At 41.3% G+C, this 21,941-nt stretch overlaps 1 protein-coding gene across 3 annotated transcripts in view; it reads left to right on the plus strand.

Moving 5' to 3' along the window:
• The first annotated feature begins 12,132 nt into the window (after nucleotides 1–12,132).
• Nucleotides 12,133–21,941, plus strand: part of SELENON (selenoprotein N) — a 45,791-nt gene continuing 35,982 nt past the window's right edge. For all 3 annotated transcript variants that reach the window (XR_009156584.1, XR_009156585.1, XM_058195616.1), the window contains exon 1: nucleotides 12,133–12,632. Coding sequence is in view for 1 of the 3 variants with exons in the window: in XM_058195616.1 (XP_058051599.1) it covers nucleotides 12,429–12,632 (204 nt within the window). In the remaining 2 variants the exon portion in view is untranslated. The remainder of the gene's footprint in view (nucleotides 12,633–21,941) is intronic.

A 21,941-nucleotide genomic window follows, 5' to 3' on the forward strand; every position in this document is an offset into this window, starting at 1 on the left:
CTTTTTCTCTTTTCCCTGCTCTGACCAATGCAAGTTATCTCCTAAGAAGGGATATCAAACATACGGTACTCTTTTCAGAATCTAAAGTAAAATGCATTAAAAATCTGAATGAACAGAACCGTTTTCAACAGATAGCAACTTTGAACTTGATAATGAACTTGAAAGTAGCCAGGGGTAATTTTTTTACTTCATTTAATCTAAGAAAGACAGACTCAAAAGTTGAGTCATTATTACGTTTGGCAGCTAGAAATTAAATAGAACTTCCAAGGACCTTTGCTAATCTTGAAAAAGCTAAACAGAGATTACTTGGTTAGGAAAGCTCCAGAAAATCCCAGGGCAGTAGGTTAGACTAATAAATCAATAGTATTGAACATCATTATCATCTTGGAAGAAGGCTGGGGGAAATCAAGTGATATTGTTGCCAAGAAAACTATGCGGTCTTATTTATGTAATCATCGGGAGCCTTTTAGGATTTGGAGAAGATTTGAACTTTTATTTTAAAATCATTTTGGTTTATTCTTCTGAACCAAGAAGATGATCATAAAATTTAGTAGAGTGAAATCTGACAGGTAAAATGCATTCTGTCCTACACATACGCTACATCTGATCTATGCAGATCAGGTCATTTGCTTCAGTTTGGTGAAATCCAATTCTTTTTTACTACCGGTTCTGTGGGCATGGCATGGGGTGTGGTGTGGCTTGGTGGGTGTGGTAGGGGAAGGAGACTGCAAAATCCCCATTCCCTCCCCACTCCTGGGGGAAGGATATTGCAAAATCTCCATTCCCACCTCACTCTGGGGCCAGCCAGAGGTGATATTTGCCAGTTCTCCAAACTACTCAAAATTTCCGCTACCAGTTCTCCAAACTGCTCAAAATTTCTGCTACCGGTTCTCCAGAACCTGCTGGATTTCACCTCTGGTTTGCTTGGATATTCTTTGAAATCCAAAGAAATCTTTACATGCTCTCCATCCAATTGTGGGATTCAGCCAGTTCGCACCATTTCGGGAGAACCAGTTGTTAACTTTCTGAGCAGTTTGGTAAACTGGTTCTTGGAAGAAATCATTAGGGCAGAGAACTGGTTGTTAAATTACTTGAAGTCCACCACTGTCTCCATTCTTACCTTCTACTAAATGTTGTACAGTAGGCTAAAGTAAGAACCTTCATTACAGTAAAGAGAGAGAAAAAAATGAGAAAAGATGGATGGGAAAAAAACCCTAAAAAATAGCAACTGACTAATATGTTCTACCATATTAGAAGAGTATATGATTATTCTCTGTTTTCTAAGTTGGCAAATTTGTGAGAGTGGTGACATTTCAATTGATTGGTGAAACGAAACAACCACTTCACAAGCACATGGCACAGTTTAGGAGATCAAATCCATCAGAACAAGATTTAGCAGCCCATCTGCATTTGAAAGACAAAGGTCACTTTTTTGAAGACAACAAATTTTGGATAGAGAGGACCATTGGTTTGAAAGAGGGTTAAAAGAGTCTGTCTATGTTAGAATTGAACAACTTCCTCAACAAAAGGAGAGGAGTAAAGCACCACCTATTTCCAATTTACAACTCGGCTTTTGCAGCAGTTCCAAGATTTCACAACCAGTTGCACCCTAATTCAGATGACCCTGAAGGCACAGATAAACCCCAGTGTGGCCTCAATAGCTTTCAGAGTGCTAACAACCAGATGACTGCAAAGCTGGGGTGAAATTCAGCAGGTTCTGACAGGTTCCGGAGAACCGGTAGCGGAAATTTTGAGTAGTTTGGAGAACCAGCAAATACTACCTCTGGCTGGCCCCAGAATGGAGAGGGAATGGAGATTTTGCAGTATCCTTCCCCTGCCATGCCCACCAAGCCACACCACACCTACCAAGCCACGCCCACAGAACCAGTAGTAAAAAAAATTGAATTCCACCATTGCAGCAAAGAAATAAAATCCTTCCATACCCCCTCCACCATCCTATCAAAACCTGTCCTTCCACCCCTCCACTATTAGAACTGATGAAGCTTCTTGGGTGAGAAGCAAAACAATTTCTTCTTCCTCCTCAAGGAAAAAAAACAGCCCAATTGCCTTTTGAAGCAGAAAAAGTACCTTTTGAGATTTGAGTTGATTCTTACCTCTTGACTTTTTGAAAGGCAGCTGCCAATTCAGCTGGAACAGCAGAACATGCAAACTTACAAAGTTTAGTTACTTCAAACATATGTGACACACACACACCCCAAAAAAGTCTGTGATCTAACCAATATGCAAAAGATGGAATTTTTTTTTTTCTAGAGGTGCAACGATGTGCAACACAGCAAATCATGTCGCTGTGCTTCAGTGAGGAGAAAGTATGTCAAATTGAGCACATGAATATTACGCATATATCGCAATTTATTGTATAACCTCTTACCAGACGGAAAATAATGATAAAATGACATAGCAACTGCGTGGCATGCAAATTGACACACTTGTTCTAACAACTGTTCTTGAGAAAAAGACAAAGGCAGCATTAATAGCATTTTTTTAAAAAGCATAAAGTACTATGAAATATCAAACCGGTCAGTCCTAGAGGAGATCAACCCTGACTGCTCTTTAGAAGGCCAGATCCTGAAGAGGAAACTCAAATACTTTGGCCACCTAATGAGAAGGAAGGACTCCCTGGAGAAGAGCCGAATGCTGGGAAAGATTGAGGGCAAAAGTAGAAAGGGACGACAGAGAACGAAGTGGCTGGATGGAGTCACTGAAGCAGTAGGCATGAGCTTAAATGGACTCCAGAGGATGGTAGAGGACAGGAAGGCCTGGGGGAACCTTATCCATGGGGTCGCGATGGGTCGGACATGACTTCACAACTGACAACAACAACTATGAAATGGCAAAATAAATACAGCAATGGAGAGAGATAAGAAGAAGGAGAGAGATGGAAAGGGAAAATGAGGGAGAGAAAGAAGAAAGGGAAGAGGAGAGGAGGAACAGTATGGGAAATAAGAGTAGGAGAGAAGGTTAGATTGGGATGAAGTAGGGTGAAAGGGGGAGAAAGGAAGGGGAAGTAGAGAAGGAGTAGGAGAAGAGACAAGAAAGGAGGGAGGGAGGAAGGAGGGAGGGAAAGGAGGGAGAGGAGAAGAAAGGATTGCTGTGAAAAGGAAAAGATGAAATGGAAGAAAGGCAACCCCGAATATATTTGAATATATTAGAATAAAAATTGAAATAGTTAAAAAAAAGAATGAAAGAGAATGAACACGAATAAAAATGGAGAAATTAGAACTTGAGGGTGAAAAAAAGATGTGACTTAATAAAATGAGCAAGGAAATATTAGGAAATGAATAAAAACTATGAAAAAAGAGCATTTTGGCAAAAAGTAACTAAGTAAAACATATTTGAATATATTGAATTGTACAAGATATGATATGGCCAATACTCTGTTCATAAATCATGTATGTGTGTAGGGGGGAGGAAATTAAAAAAATCAACAAAAACTCGTTCTAAAAAAAAAAAGAAATGGCAAGAGGAGGTTTGGGAAGCTCTTGGCAGAAATCTGATGGCTGGCAAAGTGGAGTAGACTGTGCAAGAAAGAAAAACGGGAGCACCAAAAATGGAAATAATTGACTGGATATTTATCTGATTTCGGAAGAAAGAGAATAGAAGGAAACTCACAATTTGAATGAATCCGCTTGCATTTTTTAAATGCATACCACAGATTTTGCTCCAACTGGGAGAAAACTGTCTGAAGTGTAATATCATACATTGGTTCAAAAACAGTTTATGGCATTCCGTGGTATTTGGGTTTCCTGTGCTGGGATTTCCTTCCTTCCCCACCCTCCCTGCTACCCTTTGGGCCCCAGGAACACAAACTGAGAAAACTAAGCAGTTTAGTACTTGTTCTAGTAAGGATAGAAGAATTTCAAGATGGAAATGGAAGATTCAGCTGCTTGCAAGACTGTTATTAAGGACTCTGCAGCCAAAATCATGTGGATGTAAAACTACAACATCGCAAAGGGAAAAGCTTAAAACATTCTTTCTCCTTAGATCCTGACCACACATGAAAAATAACAAGCAAGAGGATTGCGTTCGTGCAATATTGGAAACTCAGTAGCATACCACCAGAGTGTCTGATTATCCGAAAAGTATATGATTGCGCAGAAATGGATATGCTTACCATAGAATTACAAGAAAAAGAAGATTCAGAATACTATATACAGAATACTTTGAAGAGTGCAAAGATGTTGAGACTCTAGAAAGAGTGCAGAGAAGAGCAACAAAAATGATTAGGGGACTGGAGGCTAAAACATATGAAGAACTATGCGGTCTGGAAAAATTGGTACACATGGCCAATCAATAGAAATAGAAAACAAAATATATATAAGGCTATTATTTATTTATTTATTTTATTTGCATTTATATCCCGCCCTTCTCCGAAGACTCAGGGCGGCTTACACTATGTCAAGCAATAGTCTTCATCCATTTGTATATTATATACAAAGTCAACTTATTGCCCCCAACAATCTGGGTCCTCATTTTACCTACCTTATAAAGGATGGAAGGCTGAGTCAACCTTGGGCCTGGTGGGACTTGAACCTGCAGTAATTGCAAGCAGCTGCTGTTAATAACAGACTGCATTAGTCTGTTGAGCCACCAGAGGCCCTATTAAGTATCAGTACTGAATCGTGGTAGCTTTCAGACTGCAAAGATCTAAATGTCAAGATAATAAAATACTTCCCATTTCCAAGAGTTTTGTAAATTTCAAAAGCGATCACATTCTGTAACCAATGTAATAAAAATATTTTTTTTTTAAAAAAGAAAGAAAAATAACAAGCCAGAATGCTATTTCCACCAGAATCAAAGGAAACTATTTAGCCAGTCGGAAAAAGGATACTGGCTGGGCCCCACTTATATTTTCTTTGTGGGGTGGGGTGTTTAATTGTGTCCTCTTCTTTCAATAGAAAAGTGAAGTACACAGATTGTTGCTATACCTTTTCAAACACAGAACTCCTGTTTTAAATGCTATGTGTTTCTGCCCTGTGACTGAATGCATATCCATCATTGGATGGCTATCTACATCAAGCTATATTCATTTATCAAGGTGGACAGCAGCCTCAGTGTCACATGTAAGCCCTATAGTACCACCGTGACACTAAAAATATTAAGGGAAGGCAGCATTTTTGGTGGTTTCATCCGTTTTAATCTTTTTCACACATCCAGGTCTAGACAGCAAAAGATCCATAAAAGAGAAAGAGGGAAAAAACCAGTAATCTGAAGTCAACAATGAAACATATATTCCAATGTGTTTGGGGTTCTTAATTCCACCATCCATCTTCGGAAAAATATAGCTATTCTTCTTTTATCAATATGTGAATTTCATAAGTGCTGTAGGACTGTGCAGGCTTAGTAAGGATCTGGTAGACAGTGATTTATGGAAGAAGATTAAAATAACTTAATATTTATCACTTGGCCAAACAACAGCTAGCTAAAGAGGGATGTGGCTTTCATGCAAAAGAGTCTAAGACCTGCATTCATCAAAGAGAGAAGGATATAAAAACAATGCAATGGCAAAAAGCAATAGAATGATTTGATATGAGATAGGAGCATTTGTGAGTCCTTGTTACAAAAATGCAAGTGAAGGGAAAGAGCTAGAGAAAAATGGCAAGGATTGCACACTGCATCACAATCTTATTTGATTTATATCCTGCTTTTGGTTTAGGAGCAAGAGGCAGTATACGCAATGCTCCCTACTCCTATTTTCCTAGTCCTTGTTCATAAGTATGACACAATACTGTCTTTGTGTAGGAACCACCCTTGTGGTTGGCAAACCCTGGTGATGGTTTTAGCATGTTGGTTGTGTTCGGGGACTTTTTGATAAACAGCATAAGCAAAGGATTGTTTAATGCTTTGTTCAAACTAGCCCCATAAATCAAATGGAGCCTTGCAGAATTTGAAATATGGTTGCTTATAGCTCATTCAGCTTAGAGAGACCTGCATTCATTGTGCCTCCCACCTGGCTGCTGAAAGTACGGCGGGTCATGGAATAGAGTGGCCAATATCCAACAAACAATAAGCAAAATATAACACATTTTAGAGTTTATTCTGTGCATAAAAATTAGATCAGACTGTCTAATAAGAGGGAAAAACAGAGCATAAAATGTATTACTGGTAGAAACAGCAGAGGTAAATAAACTAACCACATACAATCCTCATTTGGTGACTGCCTCGTTTAGCAACTGTTCAGTTACAACAATGATGAAAAAAGAACTTTGTGACCAGTCCTTAGACTTATGATCTTCACAGGTCTGCAAAGCAAAGCTGAAGTGAGACCATAAGCATAATCTCAGTTTCACTTAGTGACCACTTTGCTTAATGACTGAATTGCCGGTCCCAATTGTGGTTGCTAAATAAGTACCACCTGTATTATGCTACATGTACTTATTCTATTTCTATCCTATCTTTTCAGAGAAAAATAGTATTTATTCTCACTAATTTTATTCCTGCAATTACTTTGAGGAAGATATGGAAAGATGGGTTTAATGTCACATGAAGTTACAATTTGTTTTAATTGATTCACTGAATTACTTGGTTGGATTTATAAAGTACCTGGTGAGATACAACATGCCAGCAGCACCTCTGTTCCCAGACAAGTAAATCTTTCAGCTTGGTAGACGCATCTCTGCACTAGCAGAGTTGGCTGTGTTGTAAAAGCCATTGTTCCAGCTGTTCCAGTTGTTGCAATGGATACTTCATTCTTCCTAGAATGAAGAAAAAAGAAACAAATATATAATGGCAGAACAGAACTTGTGGTGCTTTTTTTAACCTCCTGTTGTGACCTAGGCCCAAGTAGGTAGTAGAAAACTCAGTCAGTGTAAAAACAAACAAACTTTATTATAATAGCTGAGAATTAACTCATTCGCAGCATAGTCCAACTAAATTAAAGCAAAGTCCTCCCAAGACAATTCCTCAGTCCTATCACCAACTTTGGTCCAATTAGGCAAACTGCCAAAGGCCTTTCTTGGCAAATGTTCAGAAGACACCAATACAAAAATAAATGCAAGAAGACAAAGCTATCAACGTTTTCTGGCAAAGAGTCCAAATGCCATTGCTGGTCTTTTAAGCTTTATGGAATAGGCCAGTCATCTCTTGGCCCTATTCCTGAGTCGTCCACTTTGCTTTAGCTGCTCTTGCCTTCTGGCAGCTCTTCTCATGTGTTCATTAGGAACAGGCTCCTCCTGTTCCTCTGCCTCACTACTGTCAGCCTCTGGAGGCTCTGGAGTTTGCACATCACGCTCCGATGGCCCTGGCCCCACCTCTGTCTCTGACGCACAGCCCTCATCCAGGCCTTCCCTAGCCTCCAGGACTGGCCCATGCTCTTCCTCAGCCTCATCGCTGTCTGATTCCGTTGCCAGCTCTGCAGGCTGCTGGGGGATCACAACACCTCCATCCCCTCTTGTAGGAATGAAACCAAAAGAGCCACATTATATGGATTGTGCTGTGAGGCCCTGATACTGGTGCAACCATTTTAAGACTTTAATCTCAGCCTCAGAATTCTTATTTGTTCACGATCCAAATAGTTGACAGAGGACTCCAGCCAAAATAGATTGATTTAGAACGTACAATGCATTCCCGAAGACATGAGCTACTTGTTAACAGTTTCCTCATTCTGAGGTCTGGATTGGCCTCTTAAGTAAACGGTGAGCAACACTTCTGTCTTTTCTCTGGGACTGACTAACATAAGGCTCTTTAACAGATGAAACATTTTCTCTTTTTTTTCAAATGCCACTTCCACATGTTGTGTTTTACTCTGACCAGAAGGAGGCAGTCTAGCTTAAAAGATTTATCCTGGTCAGGGCTGCCCACTGTTTTCCAGACAGAGAGGAGCTAATGAGCCTCATGCTATGGGCTAGCACTAGAGACTGGAACTAAAGCTAAGTTTCATTAAATAAAATTAAACACCGTTAACCTGATTCTATTTCAGAAATGTCTTTTAGAATTTCTCCTTTGAGAACACTTTATGGTTTCTGGGAGCCTCACTCAAGTCTTTTTCTACCCCTTGAAGATCCACGCACATCACTAGAAATACCAAACAAAAGAATATGAATTCAAAAATGACAGTGGCCACAGGAGCAGCATTAACGTTACATCGACTACAGCATGCGCAGGCTACAAAAATCTGTTCTGCCTTAGCTCTTTCTTCTTGCAGAACTTCCAACACAGTTCTGGGCTGCATAAATAGAGGGATAGAATCAAGATCACGTGAAGTGTTAATACCACTTTATAATGCCTTGGTAAGGCCACACTTGGAATGCTGCATTCAGTTTTGGTCGCCATGATGTAAAAAAGATGTTGAGACTCTAGAAAGAGTGCAGAGAAGAGCAACAAAGATGATTAGGGGACTGGAGGCTAAAACCTATGAAGAACGGTTGCAGGAACTTGGTATATCTAGTTTAATGAAAATAAGGATAATATAAATAAATATAATATAAAAAATATAATATATAATATAAATATAATATATTTATAATAATATAAATATAAATAATATAATATTAATATAATATAATATAAATATAATATAATAAATATAATATAAATATAATATAATATAAAGAAAATAAGGAAACTGATCAAGGAAAGAAGCAACTTAGAACTAAGGAGAAATTTCCTGACAGTTAGAACAATTAACCAGTGGAACAACTCGCCTGCAGAAGTTGTTAATGCTCCAACATTGGAAATTGTTAAGAAAATGTTGGATAACCATTTGTCTGAAGTGGTGTAGGGTTTCCTGCCTGGGCAGGGGATTGGACTAGAAGATCTCCAAGGTCTCTTCCAACTCTGTTATTATTATTATAACTTGAAAGCTCAAAAACATTCCCAGAAATCCTCACAAATCCAAACTAGCTTCTGCCACTGGTTGATCTCCATGGATCTCAACAGACAGCAACAAAGCAAAAAATTGTTACACTGTTAGGATACACACACCCTTTTCGTTGGATGGTGTGCAAAAATATTTGCATTCTTTTCCCTAGCCATTTTTGTACAGTTTCACAAAAGAGAATTTGTTTCAGAGGAGAAATTAATTTCTGTAAAATTCTCCTAGGTGAGGGTATGAACCTGCACCTCTTTATTTAGCCACGAAGCAGCTGTAATTTAATGAATGTCTTGTCTTTCATGGTACAATAATCTTTCCAGCAGTTTGGAGGCTCTGTGGCGTACCATACTTCCAAAAGAAAGGATCTTCAAAAAGTTCTCCATGACTTTTTTTTTTTTAAGTTATGGACTGGAAAGTGCCAAGTAGATTGGGAGACTTCAAAATGATAAAACATTCAGAACAGAAAGCAGGAACAGCTGCACTAGAACATAAAACTGTCAGAGAAACCGCGAGTTCCTGTAGTTTTCCTTCAATAAAATAATTTTTAAAAACATCGGTACTGTCTTAGCGCAGAGATGAGTTCTGGTGGCATCAAAACACAAATAAAAGGATATTTTGTAGCTGAACACATCTTCCACTCATCCCGTTTCCATTCCATGCTGGAATCTGTAAAGCTAATGCCACCATTATACTGACCAACATAAACATGGAGTTTTCATTGGCTACAACCCTCAGAGGCTTTAAGAAGGCCCTGAAGAAATGGCTCTGCTGCCATGCCTGGGGCTCTGCAAAGGCGGATGGGGAGGCAGTGGTGAGTTGCTGCTGGTTTGGTCAGTTTCTTGTGAACTGGTAGTAAAAGCGGCGGGAGGCTCAGCCCACCTGCCCAAACATCATTATGAACAATCTGTGCATGCACAGAAACTTCTATGCATGCGCAGAAGCGCATGTGCCAGTGGTGGGTTGCTCCTCGTTCAGTCCGGTTCTATAGAACCGGTAGTAAAACCGGTGGGAGGCTCCGCCCACCCGCCACGATGTCATCATGGGTGATCTGCGCATGCACAGAAGCGTGCAAGCGAAGCGAGCATGCGCGCACACTCCCATTGCAAACCGGTAGTACAGGTAAAAAGAACCTGGTGCGCAGACGCTTGCTTCGCTCACACGCATATGCGCTCCCATTGCAAACCAGTAGTAAAGGTAAGTAGAACCCACCCCTGTGAGGAGCACAATACACAATGGCTTTATTGAGCTGATACATAGGTAGATTCTGATGCTGATCATGATTGTTTGATTTAAATTGATCATGGATGGTTTTTATCTGTTTGTATATTGTGTTAGATTTTTTCTTTTTCTTTTTTTGAAAATTTTTATTTTATTTTATACACAAACAAACACATAATACATCAGTCTTTCCCATGTAACATCTCGGTGTTTTCTCTGTATCTTTGTCTTTTTGTTGTTTCTTCTGTCTTTATTCATGCTTAATCTATTACAACATTTCTCCAAAAATACACTATTCTAATTATACCATTCTCTTACATAACTATTGATTTGTTTTTCTATATCTCTTTTCCAGCCAATGGTAAAATTGATCCCATATCTTAAAATATTATGAATCCTCTCTTTCTTAATTATCAAAGTTAATCTATTCATTTCTGCACATTCTAAAAATTACTTCTTCTCCTAAAGGTATTTTTTCTGCTTTCCAATGTTGTGCAAAAAGAACCCTTGCCGCTGTTATTACATGTATAATCAAATACATATTTTCTTTACTAATTTTTTTCTGGGAGGATACCCAATAGGAACAGCTCCGGTTTTAAATCAATACTTTGTTGTATCATTTCTTCTAATGTTTGGTTTTTTCCTGTAGTGAGCCACCCAGTTGCTTGGATAAGATGGGCAGCCATACAAACAGTGCAAATAATAATAAATACTACTGCCTCCGGAAATCATGGCCGCTCCATCACTGGATGTTTTAAGAAGAGTCTAGACCAGTGGTCCCCAACGTGGGGCCCACGCCTCACAGGGGGGGCAGTTTAAGTTTTAATGGGGGCAATTTGGAACCTTGTTTAAACCAAGTTAATGGCCTTTTAAGATTCCTCCCCGTGAGGAGTTCACTTTTTGAATAGTAAAAATTATATGTCACAGGGCGGATGGGGGCATCAGGATTTTAGAGATGCTTAGGTGGGGCATGGCCAAAAAAGGTTGAGAACCACTGGTCTAGACAGTCACTTATCTGAAATAATATAGGTCCTCCTGCTTGAGCAGAGGGCTGGATTAGAAGACATACAAGGTTCCTTCCAGCTCATTCATTCTATTCTACTATGGTAGCTATAATAGTGAGTAGCTGAAAGCTTTAGTATAAGGATTATACCCATCTCTTACCATCTTTTGTAGCAGTTGTGCGTTAATGACCATGGAGCATAAGGTAAGAAATAACTGCATAGATATAGATGATATAGATGGTTAAAAAACTAATTATTACAGGTACCGTCCCCGTTCTAATGTTTTCTTTTATTCATACTTTATATTTACATGTGTATCTGTCATAAAATACATGCTTGACAAAAATAAATAAATTAATAAAAAATAAAATAGATTAGATAATGAGTAATGAATAGAAGACTGAAATGTCCTAAACTGTGAGTTAGGATGATGAGAGCCTTTGAGATTTTTTCCTTTGCTGTTTGGTTCTTTATTTATTTTTTATTTATTTATTTTTGTCACAACATCATATAAGAAGGATTATATAGTATATAAACATATATATGAGTAAATATTAGGAGGTATAAGCATCAATATATATATAGGAAGAAGAAAAGAAAAAAAAATAGGACAGGAACGGTAGGCACGTTTGTGCGCTTATGCACGCCCCTTTAGATTCTGTTTTTGGTCATTTTGAATAAAAAGAATTGAATTCTTTATTGGCCAAGTGTGAAAGGAAACCCAAGGAATTTGTCTTTGGTGCATACGCTCTCAGTGTACATAAAAGTAATATGCTGGTCTAATTTTAACTCTACTGGTGCAACGCCATTTGGTTAACTTAATAGGTGATCCGTTTGTGGATTAATCTGAGGGCCAGATTCAGGTGTTGTGTGACTAATGTAACAACGATTCACTTAACAACCGTGGCAAGAAAGGTCGTAAAACGGGGCAACGGCAGCTTAATAAATGTTTCCACTTAACAACAGAAATCTTGGGCTCAGCTGTGGCCAAGGATTACCTGGAGCTAGGAAAAGGGCCGAGCGGGGGGGGGGGCAGCGAGCCAGGAGACCCTGGGCAACTCCGAGGCGGCCTAGCGGGCCCCGAGGGGCGGTTGGTGGGAAGACGCGGAGAGGAGGAGGCAGGAAGAAAGACCACGCAGGCCGCCTGGACCAGCGCGGGAAAGGCGGGAGGGGGCAGCTGGAAGCTCCGCCGCCACGCCGCGCCGCGCCGCGCCGCCCGAGGCCGAAGCGGAGCCGCCGGTCGACTGAGGAGCCCCCGAGACGCCGCCGCCGCTTTAGCGGTCCGCGAAAGAAGCGGGAGGCCGCCGCCGCCATTCTGCATCCCGAGCGAGGCGGGGCCGAGAGCCGGCGTTTCCCCGGCCCGGCCAGCGGCGGCCATGGCCCGCGGCGGTGAAGAGGAAGGCCGCCCGCCCGAACAGGCCCCCTCGCCTCCGGAGGCCTCCCAGAGCGGCGGTTTTGGGCGCCCGGCGCCACGGCCGCCTCCTCCCGCTCGGGTGCCGCGGCTGGGCCTCGCCCTGGCCTTTCTGGCGGCGCTGCTGGCGGCCAAATACTACCGGGACGCGGAGGCCGCCCGGCGGCAGGTAATGAGGAGCGGGGTCGGGGCTTCGGGAGGGATGGGTGTGGGGTAATGGGTTGTGGGGGCAGCTGTGGGGTCTCTGGACGTTGAAGGGGACTGAGACTGATAATAATAATCACAGTCACATAACCGTGATTAAGTATGTTAGGTATGTTTCATGTTGCATTTCATCCTATGTTATATTTCACAGTATCTTATATTGAATATACGATATTGTGTGTGTGTGCCTTGTGTGTGTGCCTCTCTCTCTCCCTCTCGCTTTCTGTGTGTGTATGTGTGTGTGTGTGTGTGTGTGTGTGTATATATATATGTATATGTATATATATATATATATATCAGTTCAAACCCCCACTAGCAGTTAAATAAATAAATATATATATATATTTATATATATATATATAGTGTGTGTGTGTGTGTATATAGGGAAAGGGGAGGGGGGAGAGAGAGAGAGAGAACTCATATTGAATATAATCATAATTAAGTATTAAGTCATGATAAAAGCACTGTAACCCCAAGGAGTGCAAGGAACCTGTAGTCTACCAGGGTTTCTGCACAAGATAATCATAAGGCCTTTTGAGGTCATATCCTATGTCCTGTTGCATTGGAGAACATCTGTTTTATTTATGTATTTACATACATAGAGAATAGAACAGAACAGAATTTTTTATTGGCCAAGTGTGATTGGACACACAAGGAATTTGTCTTGGTGCACATGCTCTCAGTGTACATAAAAGAAAAGATACCTTCATTAAGGTACAACACTTACAACACTTAATGATAGTCATGGGGTACTAATTTAACAATGATACAATACTTAATGATAATCATAGGGTACAAATAAGCAATCAGGAAACAGTATCAATATAAATCGTAAAAAAGTTACAGTCATACAGTCATAAGTGGAAGGAGATGGACGATGGGAACGATGAGAAGATTACATACATACAATATACATTCTTTCTCTGTCTCTGTCTGTCTGCCTCTCTCTCTCTCTCTCTCTCTCTCTCTCTGTTTTTATTAGAAACAATTGTACATGTGATGTGATGTTGATGTTTGGAAGTGTGTTCTTGGAGTGCTATAAATTTTTGAAGGCTCTTTCATCTTTTTATTACTAGGGTAATAAAAGCTGAGCTGCCCAGGGTTATGTACATAAGACAGGCAGTCATACGCAGCGGCATTAATAAAATAGTTTTCATTGGGCATCTGGTGCCATAAAACTGAAGGGGAGGGCATTTGAGGACAGACAAAAGAATGCACTTCTAAATACATACAACTGATTGGATTCTTTGCAGCCCTCAATTATTTTAAAAAAGGTTCCAGAAGGGAGGGGTAGAGGATAACTTTTCAGCACCCTCCACTAAACTAATTCCTAAATACAGGTATTCCTCGATTTACGACCACTTTTGGAACTTCCAGTGCTAAGCGAGGCAGTGGTTAAGTGAGTCAGGCACAATTTTATGACTATTTTTGCCATCATTAAAAGAATCCTTGAATTTAAGAGAATCATGTGGTCTTTCAGCAAATCTAGCTTCCCCTCTTTGACTTGCTTGTCTGAAACCAGCTGGGAAGGTCACAAATCAGAATCTTGTGTCCCCAGGATCCTGCAACCATTGTAAATGCATGCCGGTTGTTGCCAAGTGCCTGGATTTTGATCATATGGCCGCAAGAATGCTGCAACAGCCCTAAGCGCCAGGACCAGTTGCGTGTCACTTTTTTCAGTGCCGTTTTAACTTTGAAAAATTGCTAAAACAAACAATCGTAAGCCGAGGATTACCTTTAGATACAGATCGTTAAGACTGGTTAGAAATAATCTTTTTGTTTTGTTTTGGTTTTGTTTCCTACTTATTGTGCCTGCAGATTCCAGGTTTTGACGCTTGCCATTTTGCAGGTAGTGCAAATTACCCTGGAGGAAAGAAACATATTCGGGGAAATCAACATCCCGACTTGCAAGAACATTATTATACTTGTAGGCATTTTAATGGCATTGCTCAGTCAAATGGATAACTGGTTGTACCTCACTGCATTTCAAACAGCCTTGGGCTAGTGCCAGTAAAATAATGTCCTGGTCTTAAGTGCTTAGTGATGTCAGAGTTTTCGTAGCTCCTGAGCTTTCATCTCTTCCAGAGTCCTAGCTTGGGATCCATTCCCAACCCATTTCTACTTTTGATTCAGCCCTGCAAGGCACTTAAGTGCTTTCCAGACCATAACTGACAACAGCAGCAGCTTTCAGGCAGCATTAGCATCCTTTTAGGCTGGCAGATAGCAGATGGAAAATAAATGCTCTTCAGAGCTGTGGGAACTTTAATGGGGTGGCAAGCAGCATGGAAGCCTGCAGAGGGAAGAAACCATATTGCTCCAGGGAGATGTGGGTTGGGGTGGTGGTGTGCCTGCACTCCGTAACAGATGACAGAGAAAATTTTAAACTCGCCCCCTCCAGCCTCACTTGAGATTGTTCATAGACCACTGTTTGTTTGTTGTTGTTGTTGTTTTTTTTGGCATTTATATCCCGCCCTTCTCCGAAGACTCAGGGCGGCTTACACTATGTCAAGCAATAGTCTTCATCCATTTGTATATTATATACAAAGTCAACTTATTGCCCCCCCAACAATCTGGGTCCTCATTTTACCTACCTTATAAAGGATGGAAGGCTGAGTCAACCTTGGGCCTGGTGGGGCTTGAACCTGCAGTAATTGCAAGCAGCTGTTGTTAATAACAGACTGTCTTACCAGTCTGAGCCACAGAGGCATTGTTGCTCAGCTTTAAGACTTATGGGCTTCAACTCCCAGATTTCCACAGGAGGATTCTGGGAATTGAAGTCCACCTGTTTTAAAGCGACATGTCTTGGAGGGTTGAGGAACACGTGCCCTTTTAGATACTGCTGGATTCCAACATCCATTGCTGTTGTGGTAATTGTTAGTTGCAAAATCGTGTCTGACCCATCGCGACCCCATGGACAACATTCCTCCAGGCCTTCCTGTCCTCTACCATCCTCTGGAGTCCATTTAAGCTCAACATCCATTGCCCTCTCCTAAAAATCCAAAAAACTGTAGAGTTTCCATACTTCTAATCTTAACGACTTACTCATGTTTCCCATATTCTCTTACATCTCCAAAACAGTGCCTGAATTAAGCTTTTTCTTTTGCTAACCTGGCAGTAATGAGCTGAGTTAGAAGGAATGTGAGCTGTGGACTCAATCCATTGGGAGCATTTGACTCATAGAAATTAATGGGAACTAGTGGGATACTATAGCTATGGTTTTTTTTTTAATAACAGCTGCTACATCTCAACCATGAGATAGAATATGTGTGGGGGCCAAACATTTGCTTCATACTATGTAGCTTCCGATATATAGGTTTTGCAATCATTTCAGGAGACTAATTATGGGTCAGTGATTAAAGTACAGGTAGCCCTCGACTTACAACCACCGCTGAGTCCAAGACTTCTGTTGTTAAATGAGACATTTGTTAAGTGAATTTTGCCCCATTTTACGACCTTTCTTGCCACAGTTGTTAAGTGAATCAGTGCACACGATAAGTTGGCAACATGGTCATTAAGTGAACCTGGCTTCCCCGTTGATTTTGCTTATCAAAAGATGGCAGAAAGTGATCACATGATCTTGGGGTAACCGCAATGGTCGTAAGTTCGAACCTATTGCCAAGCATCAACGGGGAGGCTGCAAAGGTCGTAAGTGTGAAAAATGGTCGAAAGTCACTTTTTTCAGTGCCGTTGCGACTTTGAACAGTTGCTAAACCAATTGTTGTAAATCGAGGACTACCTGTACACGGTTTGCATATAGACAGTTGTAGGTTTGGTTTCAGCCATACCAAGACAGGCTGGGAAAATCCAGAGGAAAGTAATATTTTTCATTCTAGGTCTCCATTTCCTCAAAAGAAATCTATTGGAAGGTATCGTATGGAGATTATCTATAGGTAATCCTCGACTCACAATCATTCATTTAGTGACCATCCAAAGTTATAACAGCACTGGAAAAAATGTGCCTTGTGACTAGTCCTCACACTAATGAACATCACAGCATCCTCACAGATGGGTGTGTATTTGGCAGCTGGAGTGTATTTACGACAGTTGCAGCATCCCAGGGTCATGTGATCACCATATGTGGCCCAAAGGTGCTTTTTTTCAGGAGACAACTGGACTTCCTTGTTTTTTTCTTTCGAAGACGTTTCGCTTGTCATCCAAGAAGCTTCTTCAGTTCTGACAGGATAGTGGGGAATGGAAAGATATATATTCCTTGCAGACAGCTGGTCATTTGCATCCTTGTAGAGAGTCATTGAGGCACTTGGAAGTTCATCTGTGTATAAATCCTTCCATTCCCCACCATCCAGTCAGAGCCGAAGAAGCTTCTTAGATGAGAAGTGAAACGTCTTCAAAAGAAAAAAACAAGAAAATCTAATTGCCTCCTGAAAAAAGAACCTTTGGGACAGCCATGACCTGGATGACCGACAATCTCTACAAACTTTCACCGTTTGTGGCTTTCCTAGCCAGCTTCTGACAGAGTCAATGGGGGAAGCCAATAATTTGCTTAAGAGCCGCTTGATTCACTTAACTGCTGGGATTCACTTAACCAAAAGGTTGTAAAATTGAATGCAACTCATTTAACAACACCTTGCTTAGGATCAGAAATAATGGTTCGGATTGTGGTCATAAATCAAGGACTACTCATATTCTTTTCTTTCTTTCTCTCGCTCTCTCTCATCTGAGATCTTTTTTTTTTCTAAGCAGCAATTGCAGGAAAAGAACAGCCAGAGACCTCCCAGACATCTGTCCGATTATTGATTGAAAGGTTGTGAAGTTAGGCCAAGCGCTTTATGAAATTACCGTACTTTTTGGAGTATAAGATGCACTTTTTCCCCTCCCTAAAAGAGGGTGGAAATGTTGGTGAGTCTTATACACCAAATACAGCCATTTTTGGCCTCCCAAAACCCTGCCCCGCGCATCCCATTTTTGCGAAAAACAGAGCCCTTTTTGGCCTCCCAAAACCCCCCATGCATCACGTTTTTGCCCTCCCCAGCCCCCAGGAGCATTCTGCAGGCCTCCCAAACCCTCTGCGCATCATGTTTTTGCAAAAAATGGGATGTACAGAGGGTTTGGGAGGCCTGGGGACTGCTCCTGGGGGCCGGGGAGGGCAAAAACTGGATGCGCGGAGGCCAAAAACTATTTTTTTTCTTGTTTTCCTCTTCAAAATCTTGGTGCATCTTATACTCCGGTGCATCTTATAGTCCGAAAAATACGGTATACTGCAGAAAAAACTGTGAGCTGGGAGTTGCAACTTGTTATAATACAGATTCCTCCTCTCTTGTGTGGTAACCAGTTTATTCTTACTTTGTGTCAGAACAATTCATCAGAACTAAAGTGACAGTGGGATAAATACCGGGAAAGTGCCTTGTATCATATCACACAGAATAATAATAGATGTTTGTATAACTTCAGCAGTCTATTTGCAGCTAATTGCAGAGATTAAAAAAATTCAAATTGTCCATATTTATTTGTAAAACAAATAACTTTTAGAATAGAAAATCTTCTCAAAACAGATTATGAAAGAAAATGTGATATTCCCCACTCTTCTGTCAGAGCGGAAGAAGCTTTTTGGATGAGAAGGGAAACGTCTTCAAAAGAAAAAACAAGAAGGTTCAGTTGCCTCCTGAAAAAGCACCTTTGGAACAACCACGACCTGGATGACTGACAATCTCTACCAACTTTTAACTGCAATTTGGAATGAACACCCTTTGAATGGTGTGGGAGTAGGAATGGATTTCCAGAGGGAAAAAAATTGCAGACTACAGGAACCAGGAGCACTAACTCAGGTGATTCTCAGGACACAGACAAACCTCCAGGTAGCCTCAGTGACCCTATGAAAGGATGAAAATGACCAGCTGTCTGCAAGGAATTCCACTCCCCACCATCTAGTCAGAGCTGAAGAAGATTGTTGGATGAGAAGCGAAACGTCTTCAAAAGAAAAAACAAGAAAGTCCAGTCGCCTCTTGAAAAAAGCACCTTTGGGAAAATGTGATATGTTCTCCTCTCCATCCTCTCTCTCTCTCTCTCTCTCTCTCTCCCTATCTATAAAATATGTATAAAGTATAATATATATGTAGGTCTTGGTGTATTTGGGTCTTCTCCCGTGTAAGGTTGAAAGTATCTTGGCGACGTTTCGACGAGGTCTCACTCATCATCTTTTTGCCTGCCAAAACTGATGCTGCCAAAATCAGTGTTTTACTGCTAAATTTTGGCAGCCTGATCTTGCCTAGTTCACAGAGATGCAGAAATGTTTGAGGTGGGATTTTTGTGACTCATGGACTGTATTGTTGACTACTACTGGTAGTAAAACTTTATCAAAGGGACATGTCGTGTCCCACCCCCCACTCAGACGAATGAGTCAAGGAAGTCCGTAACAAACTTGGCAACAAAGCCTCTGCAGCTTGCCAAGATCCTTCAAGGTTTATCAGGGCAGGCAGGAGTCCAAGTTGTGACTTCAGCGATAGGGTCCGATATCAGCAAACTAGCTAAGACTTTGCTTGACTCAAGGTTGGAATGCCAAAAGCAGGTCCTTTATATAGGTTGTGGGGTATGGCTCCATGACTCAGCATTTATCCAGGCCTGCCCCACCCCTCCTTCTGCTGGCGTCACCTCTCAGATCTCCGAAAGCGAGGGTCCTCCCACTTTGAAGTGTCTTCAGCTGGATCTGCTGTCAGGGAAAGGGAGGGGGTCAGAGGGAGTAGGGGCGAGTAATTCCAGCACCTGGCTGGTTCCTGCTCTGACGGCTGAGCCAAAGGAACACACGCTGTATGAGTGAGGTTTATCGGGCTTGTCCTTTCACTCCTGGAATTCTCTCCGGGCATGGGGCCAGGGCCGGGGGCTGGAGGCATGACAGGCCGTTCATCTTCATTATCAGACTCGGAGTCTGATAAAAGGCCCGGTTGGAGATGGGAGGGGCCCAGCTGAGGAGAGGAGGGAGGACGAGTCACAACAGGACAATACAGGTAGTCCTCAACTTATGACCACAATTGAGCCCAAAATGTATGTTGTTAAGTGAAAACGTTAAGTGGATTTGTCCCATTTCAAGACTTTTCTTGTCACATTTGTTAAGTGAATCACCGCAGCTGTTAGATTAGTAACATGGTTGTTAAGTGAATCTGGCTTCCCCATTGACTTTGCTTGTCGGAAGGTCGCAAAATGACTCCTGAACACTGCAACCGTCATAAATATGAGTCAGCTGTCAAGCATCTGGATGTAAATGGCCATAGGTCACTATTTTCAGTGCCGTTGTAACTTCGAATGGTCACGAAATGAACTGTGGTAAGTCGAGGACTACCTGTATTGGGATGAGTTAACTGAGTTTTGTTACTTTTTGCAGTGCATTTTTAAATGGTTTACTGCTCTTCTATTCTTATATCTGTGGCTTCAATTATATTCCATTGCTGGACAGTGATCATCACTTTCCAAGCAGGTTTTATTAAAATTAGGCAGCTCCAGAGCCATTGCTGCTACTGCGCTTGCAAGAAGAGCATTGCTGTAATTTAGAAATGTTGTTGTTGTTAGTTGCGAAGTCATGTCCGACCCATCGCAACCCCACGGATAATGTTCCCCCAGGCCTTCCTGTCCTCTACCATCCTCTGGAGTCCATTTAACGCCTACTGCTTCAGTGACTCCGTCCAGCCACCTTGTTCTCTGCCATCCCTTTCTTCTTTTGCCCTCAATCTTTCCCGCATTCGGCTCTTCTCCAGGGAGTCCTTCCCTCTCATTAGGTGGCCAAAGTATTTGAGTTTCATCTTCAGGATCTGGCTTTCTAAAGAGCAGTCAGGGTTGATCTCCTCTAGGACTGACCGGTTTGATTGCCTTGCAGTCTAAGGGACTCGCAGAAGTCTTTTTCAGCACCAGAGTTCAAAGGCCTCAATTCTTTGGCGCTCAGGCTTCCTTATGGTCCAATTTTCACCGCCATACATTGCAACTGGTAAAACCATAGCCTCGACTACGCACTTTCATTGGCAGGGTGATGTCTCTGCTTTTTAGTAAACTGTCTAGATTTGCCATAGCTTTCCTCCCCAGGAGCAAGCATCTTTTAATTTCTTGACTGCAGTCCCCTTCTGCAGTGATCTTGGATCCCAGGAAAATAAAATCTGTCCCTACCTACATTTCTTCCCCATCTATTTGCCAGAAATAGAGAGGGCTGGATGCCATGATCTTATTTAGAAATACCTTCTGCCATATTTGAGAACCCTGTAGATACAATTTTTCTGACCATGTACTTGGTTGATTAGATAATCTCTGTTACCGGAGCATAATAAATATCTCCAGTTCACTAACCATAATCTCAGGTCTTGGCGCTACAAAACTGTTCATGCAGTTTTGCATGTAAAGCAAACTTTTTGACAAAACAGTGGCTAGGGAAGTTAGCGTCTTGTTTGCTTTTCAGTTCAGTTCTAAACGCAGTTATGACGCAAAGTTCTCTTCAGTTAAATGCATTTGTGAGGCAACTTCGATAACAACCCGATCTTTTTTATGCCTCCTATTCTGGCAAATCTTTTGATTTCATCGTGTAAAGTTGGCTTGCCTCCTATAACATATCAGACTATTTCTGATTTTTTCTTTGCCCAAGACTAAAACAGGTGCCATGCAATCACGAACCTCCACTTTGAAGAATTATGTTCTGAAAAGTTACTATCAGAAGGCATTGCCTCAGAAGAGTGAAAATGAAAGAGGAAATTGGTTCTTTCTTCTCTTCACCTTTTCCCAACATAATTCACTCCTGTGATGTTAGTCTTGCTGGGTGAAGGTTTTGCTTTCTGTGCCAGAAAGGAGGGGAAAAAAATCCCACTCTGAGGGAGATGACTGGATTCTAAATTTGATAAACAAAAAATAAAAGCTGGTGCATGCATTTTTCACAAGCATAGCTAATACCTTTCTCATGAATGGTGCGGTGGCCTAGAGGAGGAGTTCTCGCCTCACAATCAGGAGGCTTTGAGTTCGATCCTAGGTAGAGGCAGATATTCCTCTCTTTCTGGGCACAATGAGAATACATCTGCTGAATATAACTCCGCATTGGTGACAGGAAGGGCATCCGGCTAGTAAACACTCAGCTCCATTCAGTTGCCCAGACTCCATCCCGCAAAGGATTATTGGGTCATTAAAAGGAGATGATGATGATGACGATGATGATAGCTAATACCTTCCTCAAACGGGTGTATCAGACCAACAAAGCTAATATTCAGAGATGAAGTCTAACACAACTGGAGGGTTCTTGGTACTGTAGAGGAAGGCTGGCTTACAAATAAGGGTATTTAAAAATTAATTAAAA

This window comes from Ahaetulla prasina, chromosome 10 (genome assembly GCF_028640845.1).
Source record: "Ahaetulla prasina isolate Xishuangbanna chromosome 10, ASM2864084v1, whole genome shotgun sequence".
Classification (NCBI taxonomy): Eukaryota; Metazoa; Chordata; class Lepidosauria; order Squamata; family Colubridae; genus Ahaetulla; species Ahaetulla prasina.